This window comes from Barbatula barbatula (assembly GCF_947034865.1).
Source record: "Barbatula barbatula genome assembly, chromosome: 23".
NCBI classification, from domain to species: domain Eukaryota; kingdom Metazoa; phylum Chordata; class Actinopteri; order Cypriniformes; family Nemacheilidae; genus Barbatula; species Barbatula barbatula.
Window position 1 is genome coordinate 2,111,412 of NC_136786.1, and position 10,886 is coordinate 2,122,297.

General features: G+C 40.7%; 3 protein-coding genes across 7 annotated transcripts; 1 reads left to right on the forward strand and 2 right to left on the reverse strand.

The window, feature by feature from the left end:
- Positions 1–56: 56 nt before the first annotated feature.
- Positions 57–2,076, reverse strand: nubp2 (nucleotide binding protein 2 (MinD homolog, E. coli)). The gene is made up of 7 exons (XM_079488159.1): positions 2,017–2,076; positions 1,541–1,659; positions 1,262–1,460; positions 1,020–1,177; positions 815–925; positions 659–728; positions 57–459 (listed from the first exon to the last, which is right to left on the reverse strand). Exons 1-7 carry the CDS (start codon positions 2,036–2,038, stop codon positions 323–325), a joined length of 816 nt encoding a protein of 271 aa, XP_079344285.1. The 5' UTR covers positions 2,039–2,076; the 3' UTR covers positions 57–322.
- Positions 2,077–2,196: 120 nt separating this feature from the next.
- Positions 2,197–7,303, forward strand: spsb3b (splA/ryanodine receptor domain and SOCS box containing 3b). 5 transcript variants are annotated; one of them, XM_079488130.1, is made up of 9 exons: positions 2,197–2,274; positions 2,372–2,507; positions 2,631–2,685; positions 4,164–4,258; positions 4,774–4,948; positions 5,604–5,791; positions 5,886–5,988; positions 6,079–6,204; positions 6,293–7,303. In XM_079488130.1, the coding sequence occupies exons 4-9, from the start codon at positions 4,166–4,168 to the stop codon at positions 7,033–7,035; spliced, it is 1,428 nt and encodes a 475-aa protein (XP_079344256.1). In that variant the 5' UTR covers positions 2,197–2,274; positions 2,372–2,507; positions 2,631–2,685; positions 4,164–4,165; the 3' UTR covers positions 7,036–7,303. The 5 variants fall into 5 exon arrangements, with proteins under 5 accessions (XP_079344256.1, XP_079344255.1, XP_079344254.1 ...); XM_079488129.1 differs by lacking the exon at positions 2,197–2,274 and having other exon boundaries at positions 2,421–2,507; positions 5,886–6,204; XM_079488128.1 differs by lacking the exons at positions 2,197–2,274; positions 2,372–2,507 and having other exon boundaries at positions 2,569–2,685; positions 5,886–6,204.
- Positions 7,304–7,451: 148 nt separating this feature from the next.
- Positions 7,452–9,436, reverse strand: eme2 (essential meiotic structure-specific endonuclease subunit 2; the record flags this gene model as incomplete). The annotated part of the gene is made up of 9 exons (XM_079487958.1): positions 7,452–7,731; positions 7,812–8,001; positions 8,112–8,209; positions 8,304–8,364; positions 8,460–8,575; positions 8,652–8,768; positions 8,866–8,987; positions 9,056–9,242; positions 9,326–9,436. The coding sequence occupies 9 exons, from the start codon at positions 9,434–9,436 to the stop codon at positions 7,576–7,578; spliced, it is 1,158 nt and encodes a 385-aa protein (XP_079344084.1). The 3' UTR covers positions 7,452–7,575.
- Between the last annotated feature and the right edge of the window lie 1,450 nt (positions 9,437–10,886).

Sequence of the window (10,886 nt, forward strand, 5' to 3'; positions counted from 1 at the left end):
GACCTTGAGTGCATTAACATTTCTGTGAATCCATCGGCATGAACAACAAGGTCATCCAGAAGGTAAATACTTCATTTTTATGTGAAAGTTGCACAAATATAACACATCATATTTTCAATACAAATAAGTTTTTCACAATCACAAAACTGACAGATACATTATCTTATGTCCAGACACTAAGCAGACGTCTGCTCTGTTGTGTAACTTTTCAACAAAAATATGCTGTTACTTATAAACAGAACCAAACAATGAACAGAACACTGTAACATCAGACGTGATGGAATCGACGGGACGTGTCACGTGTCGTGTTTACAGTGTTGTCTCAGGACTCCAGGTTGCTCAGGAGAGTCTTTGCTATATCAATGATTGCCGTGTATGTGCTGCTTTCTGGAAAAGCCTGCAGGAAGTCTCGGCCCTCTTCTAAACTTGCTGTCAATAACGGGTCCAGCGGTACCGAGCCTACACAAACACACACTTTCAGCATCTTCCTTCAGTCATGATATATATTTACACACAATCCCTGTGCTCATATGCTCATATATACATCTTTATAATACAACAGTCTATGAGACTCCTATAAGCAGGTGGGTTTCTGCAGATGATGTCATCTAGTGGTGGACCCTGGAATAACACAAGTTAAACTCAAACCACATATTACCTAGAAACACAGATCCAGTGAGTTTGGCCAGTTCCTCACCCCCGCCTTTGGAAAAGATGTTACTGCACTCCTAAGTCACACAAACGTGTAACGTTAAAATCAACATTAGATTATTCAAGAAGTCATCCGTATACAGTATTTGGACATTAAACTCACAGAGCAGTGTGGACACACAAAGCCGCTCATGTTCTCCACGATGCCAAGAATCTTCACATCTGTCTTCTTACAGAAGGTGATCTCACGCCTCACGTCACCTGTAGACACCGCCTGACACAACATTTCTGTTCACGTGCGTGTCTTTTGTCATTCAGCAGATAGGAGGTGTTGAGGTACAGGTACAGCGGAGACGGTGTGTGTTTACCTGTGGAGTAGTGACCAGGACGGCTCCGTCCACTTTGTGTACTTTGCGCAGGTTCTCAAGCACAGCCAAGTGTTCGTCTGATGTTCCCGGAGGTGTGTCCACTAAAAGCACGTCTAATTCACCCCACGCCACGTCACTCACAAACTGTCCAATCAGAGCTGACAATAAATGAGAAACAGCATGTTACAGATGACTTGAGGCACATCTTCCTACAGACGAGAGGTTAGAGTCAAAGTTCACACCCGTCTTCTTAGGTCCCCTCCACACGACGGCCTCATCAGGATCGTCCATTAGGAAGCCGATGGACATGAGTGACAGCTGCTGTTGTGGGTCGGCGTATACCGGCACCCACCCTGCGTCACACTGATGTACCTCCGGCTTTCCAACGCTCAGCATCCGTGGTATACTGGGTCCACACAAATCCACATCCAGGATACCCACCTGAAATCCACACACGCTTAACAAATCACGTGTAAGGAGACACTGTGAGAGAACAGGACAGGACAGGATGGTGTGTTTACCTTCTGTCCTGCATGTCTGAGCGCCAGGGCCAGTTCAGTAGTAATGGTGCTTTTACCCACTCCACCTTTACCAGACAAAACCAGAACCACGTGCTTCACCTGATCAAGACTTCCTCGCTCTAACAGAGAGATACAGAAGGTCATGTGACATTGAACACTGTTGTCAGTCCACAGGCTCGGGACGTTCCTTTATTTCTTTTATTCTAACACTTCATCCGAAATTACGAGTGTTATACATTCATAATATCTGATGGCATGTCCTTTATTGAGATGTCTTTGCGTGCGTTTCTAAATGATCGTGAACTTAACTTGAACGAATACGTACCAAATTACAACAGTACGTTCCGCGTTTAAAAGGTTTGCTTGACATTAAATGTATTGCTTACTATGTTAAGTTTAATTTAAGGCTGCTTAAAACGGACTTCTGTGGCATTACATTTATACTTTTACTTTTTAATCCAGCACGTCAAACTCACCGCTGCTGTCCATGTTGGTCATTTTTACTTCCTCAATGTAAGCGTCATAATATAGACCCCGCCCATGATTGAACGCTACCAATCAGACACAAGAGCGCAAACCCAACCAGCGAATAGGACGTATGTTTTGATTAGCATCTTTATTTTTTATTTATTTATTTATTATGGGAAATTTAAGGTGCGCCCTCAAGGGAAGGAACGCCACTGTGGTTTTTATTCGCTCTCAAGAATGTCTACTTCAAGGGCCCTTCCAACTGTGTATGTTTCGCTAAATGTCAAGCGTCTGTTACGGTTTGAAATATATTTATATATTTTGGGACATGTGATCGTGTCATGTGTTTATGTTGTGCTGTAGGTCAGTTAATGTGTCGTTGAAGGAGAGCCGGCGCTGTCTGATCCTTACTGCAGACTTTAATGAGGATGACAGACAGACCGATCCCGTCTGTCAAACTTGAAATTCTACTATGACGACGGCATGGGTCGGGCCGTACGTAGGTTACGTCTAGCCCTCATTCATATTCACGTGCCTTCGCAATAGTGTCATTCGGTACGCGCAGTGTTGTTTAGTGTGTATGTAGGTCACAGCGTTGATACCTGTCATACATCACTTACAGAGCCTGATGGGAACGTGTGTGTAACACGACAGAAGTACAGTTTACATTTTAAAAGGTATGTGAGATTTAGTTTTAAAGGTGTTTTTCGATTTAAATAAGGTGTATGTGAGGAAACAGTGTGTATCAGTGGTTATAGAAATCTACATTAGTAACTATACTTTAGTTGTTACTTTTAAAGGAACTTTTCTTTTTTTTGTGTGTTAATTCTGAATACTGAAATGATGGGTGTCGTGCATTATAGCAGCAGAAGCCATTGATCTATTATTCACGTAGGTCTACACATATATATTTATTCTTATATAGATTGGATCAAGTTACCTTTGCCATCACGTTACTGCCTTTCGTAATCTTGGTTGTAATGAATATGTTGTTTGGACTGGAAATGTGCTGGTGTTAGTGTAATGCAAATCTTGTTTAAATGTATTGCACCATAGCATTTTCCAGAAATAGCCCTACGCATCTTCATGGGGCTCAAGGAAAAGAGAAATTCCCAGTATACAGTAGGCTAGTGTCCAAATGTGATGCTTGAATGGGCTTTTTATGCTGTTTGAGGTTTAACTGAGCCATTCAAATAAAATAAGATGTAAAAGGGAGAAAACAGAGAAATTGGAAACTATCATAAAAATGGGTTTATTTCCAAAATGCAAAAATATAATGTAATTAGTTGTTCATATTTCCTTCATTTGTTTCTACTACAGCAGGGATTTTCTGAGCTAAAAGCTTTGTGCATGCGCATTTTTTTTTGCCTCCTTAGATTTTTACAGTCCAACTTCTCCAGCTTCAGCATGCATACATAATATTTGTTTAATCTTCAATAAAGATGTGTTTGAATAAAGCGTGAAGACTGGCTGCTGTTGTAGATGGGTCAGTTGGTCGGCTCTGGGGTGGTGGAGGTAATCGGGGCTGGAATCTAATGTTGGATTCACATTATCCATCAATTAGTGAACACCTGCTGCTCTCGCGTGTACAATAGGCTTTTAATCCAATTACACATTTACATTTATTCATTTGGCAGACGCCATTATCCAAAGCGACTTATAAGTAGGAGAGCATATAAACATTCTTTTGTACATAACCATTTATTGATCTAGATTAATAATATTAATAATAATAACGTACTATACACACATTTCCGATCACATTTTTACAATTCAACATACAATGTGAACCTACTATACTTACTGTATATGAAAAGACTGAATGTGTGTTATGAAGCATGTGTGTTCAAGTTGTGTGTGTTTACGCTTTACCATCCTGGTCTACTGATGTTTGTGTATGTTTCTACATTCTTCTGGGTTGTTTTGATTACAGAGAGCATGTAAATATGAGATTGATCTGAGCAGGTGACTCAGGATTGTAATTCTATAGCCTCATAGTGTCAGTCGTGACAAATGGAGCAATCTGAAGTAGGCTACGGTTTCAGCACAGCTCAGTCAGAGGAAAACAAGGTCCATGCTGAAGTCTGTTGTGTGGAGTTTGTCTTTAAACTAAACCTAAGCAAAGAGACCTCACAGGATTCATTCTGTATTTTAGGAATGTCTTGGAATAAGTATGTTGTTGGTGAAAACGGTGCAGAAGCGACAGCCAGCTCCGAAGAGAAACCAGAAGTTGTTGGAGCGCAGGTGCACGTGAGTGTGTTTATTTGAAGTTATTACACGGCTCGTTGAAATATTTTATTCTGATTGGCCAATCGCGACATTTACGGGTTCGTGATTCCCAGATAATAACCGCTCAAAACTATTAACACACGGTGCAGCAAATCACTTTGACAGGTTTTCTTGAAAAATTTTATATAAATACTGACTTTTAATAACATATATGTCATTATATTTACAAATGAATAAACGAAATCATTAGCTAATAAAATATTTTGAATTCACATTTTCATTATCGCGAAATAAACCCCTTCAGTGTTATACAAGACCCTTGTGTCCTGATCACACTGTCAGGCTTTGTTTTGCCGATAACAACCGGCTGCCGGTACATTATCTCTTACATAACAGTCGTGAGCTTTACATTACATTAACATCAGAGATTTAAACACGTGTCTCCCAGTACTTCTGTAAAAACACTGTCAATCTTAAATGTTTTGTTTGTATGAGAGAATGTGTGAGCTGTAACCTGTCTCGTGTTTGTGTGTCAGTCAGAGATGGATTTTGCTGGAGGCTACGAGGCAGTAACGGTGTGTGTGCCAGCTGAAATGCCACCTGTGGTGCCCGTGACGGGCGAGTCATTCTGCCAGTGTCCAGCTCAAACTGAACTCAACTCAGACAACCACATCAATCCTAACATCTGCACCTGTGGAGAAGAAGAACAAGGTGAAAAAAATATTGTATTGATGGAATCTATTGACATGAGCAATTCCGTGAAAAAATCCACCTCATCATGAAAAAATCTTTTACAGAAGTTTTCTTTTTGCTATACTAACAACAGCACAGATATCAACATTTGCAGGTTTAAATACCCATGTGAGGTCTCTCTTCAAGTTTTTAAAGCATTTGGTTTATTTTTTGTGCACGATTCTTCATAGTCAGGTACATTCCATTTTCCATAATGGAACATATTTCTCATAAATGGGTACATTTAATTTTCTGTGAAGAGACAGAAGCTGCAGTTTAATTCACAAATTCATAACCCATGTTTATTTCCCTTTTTAAAATGAAACTTGGTCTTAGACTGATATTATTCTGATGTTTCAGTAAAATATAAACAAATGATTCAGTATATTGGTAACAAACACATTCTCTGAGTGTTTTATGTCAGATCCATAACTCCGGAATTGCCCACATATCATTTCATATTTAAATTTGTGCTCATTCAATCTATTGCAAATAATACAATTACTCAAAATATAATAGAAATTGTAACTAAAAAGGTTTATATTAAAACGATTATTGATTATATTATTTTAACTATATGTATATACAGTAAATATATATATATATATTGTATTTGTTTGTTATTGTGATGAAGGATGTGATTGGGTGTGGGATAAGGACAGTAAATCCTCCGGAGCGTATCTGAGCGGCTCTGATCGGATGGTGAGGTTTCATTCAGAGTACAGCTGTGGAACGGCCGCTGTCCGGGGCTCTCGAGTGCTCAGTGACGGACAGCATTTCTGGGAGATTAAAATGACATCACCCGTCTATGGAACAGATATGGTGATAAGTTAATGTTCAGTTACTGAACTACTCAGTTAAGTCTTAACATGCTTCTTTCTAAAGTAATTTGTGTGTGTGTGTGTGTTATGAGCAGATGGTTGGTATCGGTACATCAGAAGTGAATCCGGATCAGTTCAGACACAGTTTCTGCAGTATGCTGGGCACAGATGAAGACAGCTGGGGCCTGTCATACACAGGTGGGTTCAGAGGTCATGTGACCCTAAATAGAAAATATAAGTTTTTCTGTGTGTTTGTGCATTTCTTCACTTGCATTCATTGTGGTTTAGGTCAGCTCCACCACAAGGGGTCAAAGGTGAACTTCTCCTCACGCTTTGGTCAGGGTTCTATCATCGGGGTTCACCTGGACACCTGGAAGGGCACGCTTAGCTTCTACAAGAACCGCCGAAGCATTGGTAAGACACACAGGACAGATGGTATCTGATTTGTCTCATCTTTATCATCAGACCTTTAACTTTCATTCTTCTCTTTTCTTTCTGTCAGGTGTTGCTGCCACACATTTGCAGAACAAGCATCTTTATCCGATGGTGTGTTCAACTGCAGCCAAGAGCAGCATGAAACTGATCCGCTCACACTCAACACCCACTACCTTACAGTATCTGTGCTGCACACAGCTGCGCAACATGCTGCCCGACTGTGCAGACACTCTTGGTATGCTGCCCTTACCCCCGGGTCTGCGTCTGCTGCTGTTAGACCAGCTGGGATGGGTGCTGAGCCTCGGCTGCACAGACAGCAAAGACACGGCTACACAGACGGTAAACGATGACTGCGCAGACCAATGCACGAGCCCTGTTCTTACCCACAGTCCTGCAGACTGTGACTTTATCAACAGATCTGTCTCTGATAACTTTGGTTCTTGCCACAGTAAAGAGGAGTTTTACCGTGATTCTACAGCCTGTCTAGATGATGCATCTCAACAAAACACCGTCTCCTTAATGGATGTTTGCTGTTACCTTGATACCTCCTCACCCTCTGACCACACCTCCCTGTGTGACCCAACCCATCATCATGTATCTGCTATCTGTCAATGCTGTGACACTCGTCTGCCTCATCTCTGTGTAAATGACCCCAGTTCTCTTCCAAACCCTGACTCATGCAGTCTCTGCCCCGTCGCCAGTGTACCAGGACACACCCTGTTTTTGCCTGACTCCACCTCTGATAGCGACTCAGACGAACTCTTTTCAGATTTAGAGACGTACCAAAGAAAACGCTGTCGCTGGACATAGAAGAAAAATAGTTTACTTAAAAACAGAGCTGAGAATCGTAAAAAATACTTATTTACTCACCCTTGTGATATCAATGTGACTTTCTTCTGCAAATGTTTATCAATTTATCCTGGGTTTTTACATAATTTATGTTCGTAATATCCCAGAAGATATGCATTTTCTATGCACCAATTTCTCAGTAGTTTGCTTATTACTTCATTTTCTGTGCCAATGTTTCTAGTCATGTGATCCTGTATTATATGTCGTAAAGTATTGAGGATATATTCAGAATTTATGTTCGTCTTTTATTTACAAAGGTCATTTTTGACCCAAGCCCACTAAACAACTGAGGATGAGGTCAGAGTCTGATAACATCACTGAATGCAGTAGATCACTACCCGAAGTGTTACTGGATTATATTTAATGGAGTTCTCAGATGCCATGTCAAACATAATCAATGTTGTCAATGACAGAAGTTTCAAACTGTGATGACTGGAGTTTGTATTTTACCGTCAGTTACTATAAAGTGCAGAATGTGTGATTTTTCCCACAATTCCAGTCTTAATCCAGCAGGAGATGAGGATTCTGGGAAGTAAGTAGACGATGTATGCGCCCTGAGACATCAGGACCGACACGCCTCTCTTTGACTCCGCCTCCCACAGTGAGATCAGCCAACAGCCTGCGACTCTCCTCCTCAGACGGCAGCTCTTCATAGGCCTGTTGACACACACAGAGATTGAAAAGGGAATAAAGAGCGATAAAGTACAATATATCAGATGTGTCTCACAACCCATGACCTGCAGTAGAAGTGAAGGTGAGGGGTAGGCGGTGGTCACAGCTTTGGCCGTGGGTACACTGACACGGTTCAGCTGCTGTATCTGACGCGGCCACACCTGAGCGAGACCACGGCCGTCTCTGTCCACCCGCACACCTCCTGACCACGAGCCGTCCACGCAGAAGCCCAGATCGGGATCGCCGCACAACGCTCTGACAACATACACGACAAATCACAAAGCAATCATTATGAACTGCTTGTTTCAAAGCACGAGGTTAATGTTTATTCTTCTTCACTCTGAGTAAATCTGTGTGAAGCTCACTTGTAAGGTCTCTTGGATAAAGCTTTGGTAACAGCGATCGCATGATCAGTCACTTCCTCCCAGCCAAACAGGAAACGAACAGCTACATTCAGGTAAAGCTGTAGGTGAACCAATAGCTGCTCTTCACAGAAATAAGAAATACTGTCACATCGCTGAAGCTTTACAGATGAGACGAGAAGGTTTTGATCTGACCTCTTCTGTCTCCAGATGATAGAAGTGAGAATCGACATCATCTTCATCCCATGATCCTCCTCTGTAAACACAAATATACACAGTAATCCATCCAGTGACTGTATGAGATTTTCATTAATCATTCAGAATGGTTATATCTTTCTGTAGTTTGTACACCTTTGGTGTTGACCAGTCACTAGAATCGTGACAACTTTCCCAGACCTTCTGTTGAAGTATTCAGAGAGATGTTGGAACAGTGACTCCGCCTCCTCTTTCACCTCACCAGTGGGAGCCTGAGAAATGAAACGCATTTGTCTACAAGGCAACAAAACATAATAAACGAATTAGGATGCAAGTTGAATGACTGACCAACTGATTGGTGTCTTTGTTATGTGACGTCACTATGTCACGAAAGTCATTCTGGGAGATAACCATCAGAACCTGATCTTCTTCAACAGCTCCATTTTCATCCTCTTCCTCACCCTGCTGTGCACACATACACATAGATGCAAATGTGAAAACACACATCTGCTTGACCTCTGTTGAACTGATAGACTCAATAAGTACCAGTCTGAAGTCCCACCTGAAGGGCCTGTCGCGTCCACCTGATGCTGTTGTGAAGCCCCTGATCCTCAATACAGCTCCTCCAAGACAAACCATCAAGAGTCTTGAGCAAAACATCACAGCCTGGGTCCTGTAACAACACTACACAGAGAAAAATCCCTGTAAAACTGTATATAGACTTACAGTGAGAGAGAGAGACTGTCGGTCACCTGCATGAATGTGGATTGTGAGACTCTTCATGATGTTATCTGGTTTTAACAGATTGATTCTCTCCGCTGCCTCTTTTCTCTTCTGTTGCTCCTGCAGTTTCTGCTCTTTGCGTCTCTCGTTTTCCTTTCTTCGTTTCTCTCCAGCAGCTTTTCTCGTCTCTCGGTCCTCCTGCAGCTCCTCCTCCTCCTGCCGGTGCTCTCCAACTCACCTGTCCGCTCAGCGGAGCTCCCGCCTGGGGGCGAAATGCTGGATTTATCCGCATCACACACCGAGTTCGTGTCTGGATCGAGTTTTACACTCAAAGTTTCTGCTTTATTTTCAGTGCTCTCGTTCTCTGAATCTGATATCTCCCATGTGTGTGCTCTCTTCAAAACTGACATTTTAAAATAATTGTATGTAACTCATTATAAGGATATATATCATTTGAATTGAAGTGAAATCGAGTTATTATTTAATGGACGTTTTGAACGTTTAAACTTTAAAGTCTCACAGTGTTGCCAGGCTGCGTGGATGTGTGTAAATAAGTACGGCACGACGAGAGGGACAATTCTCACGGGAACGCGTTTCCAAAATTATTAAAACGAGAGAAATATCAGTCAGTTCGTTACGTTTAGCTTGGACCGCGGTGTTTTGAGCCTTATGAGAGTTTTATTACTATCGTTATAATTTACCAGCATATGAAATTTTTACAAATTGGTAAATCTGATAAACGATTGCCAAATAAAAGTTTATATATTTTAAAATGATGTATCAAAAATAAATTTGGCCCCAAACGAGCAATCGAAGTGATCGATGTACATACATACACATTGTCAAGCTGTGTGTAAATCACTACTGAAACGTTAACCAGAGGACTCTAAGCTGAAAAGAGCATTAATACAGGAGAATTTAGAATAATAAAATACATCTCTGGCACTTTAAGGTAGCCAAAGGTACAGCTTTTAACATGCATTGTCTTTTATGAGTAGCCTATTGTCTTTAAATATGTGCCGTATTTACAACAATATTGCATAATGTTATATTAATGTTATTTAATGTGCAAGCTATACATTAAACAGGCTAAATGATAATAAAACTAAAACACACAGATCTCATTCCCATTGACTCCCATAGTATTATTCTCCTGTGGCAGTAAATGGAATCGGTTTGATTACTGACATTCTTCCAAATACATTCCTTTGTGTTTAGCAAAACAAACACATTTGAATAGGTTTGGAACACAATCGAGTTTTTATTTATCTTTATTAGTCGATAAAACTTTCTGTGTTTGAGAGTAAAACAAATTATTTTGCAATTAAAAAGTAAAAGATCCCAAATGAATTCTGAAATTGATAACACAGTTATTTGCATTGCGAGCAAACCTTTCTTTGTTTCTTTTTGTGCCTTGCTCAAGGGCACCTCAGTCATTACCTGCCGGCCCTGAGATCGAACTGGCAACTTTCTGTGCAAATGAACAAATTCCTCTTATAGTATAATCATTGACAAAAGATGAAAATATTTGAGAATTGCACTTAAGAGTATTCTTAAGAACTTTAATTTATCTCAAGAAAATTGTTTCTATTTTCTCTTAAGGATAGTTTTGTGAATCCGGGGTGTTTGTGAGTGAATTATGGAAGAATCTGACAGAACTGAATTGTTAGAGGTGTGGTAGTGTTTTGAATATGCCAGTGAGAAATGTCTTAATATTGTTGCACCTGGTCCGGGAAAGTATTGTTGCAATCATGTGGTGTAAATCCTGTAAGATGATAGAGGTGATTCATACACGTAGTACCCTATATAGGCTAATTCAAAACTTTGTTGTGTATGGGGGGTCCATAAGACACTTGTGCC

Bases quoted from the DNA above. Each gene is read 5' to 3' on its own strand.
- spsb3b (XM_079488126.1), top strand. From the start codon at position 4,022: ATGGAGCAATCTGAAGTAGGCTACGGTTTCAGCACAGCTCAGTCAGAG. The intron at 5,792-5,885 runs GTGATAAGTTAA...TGTTATGAGCAG, and splicing joins CCGTCTATGGAACAGATATG to ATGGTTGGTATCGGTACATC. The intron at 6,205-6,292 runs GTAAGACACACA...TCTTTCTGTCAG, and splicing joins CAAGAACCGCCGAAGCATTG to GTGTTGCTGCCACACATTTG.
- nubp2 (XM_079488159.1), bottom strand. From the start codon at position 2,038: ATGACCAACATGGACAGCAGCG. The intron at 1,660-2,016 runs GTGAGTTTGACG...TCTCTCTGTTAG, and splicing joins GACCAACATGGACAGCAGCG to AGCGAGGAAGTCTTGATCAG. The intron at 729-814 runs GTGAGTTTAATG...TGTGTGACTTAG, and splicing joins TTGTGTGTCCACACTGCTCT to GAGTGCAGTAACATCTTTTC.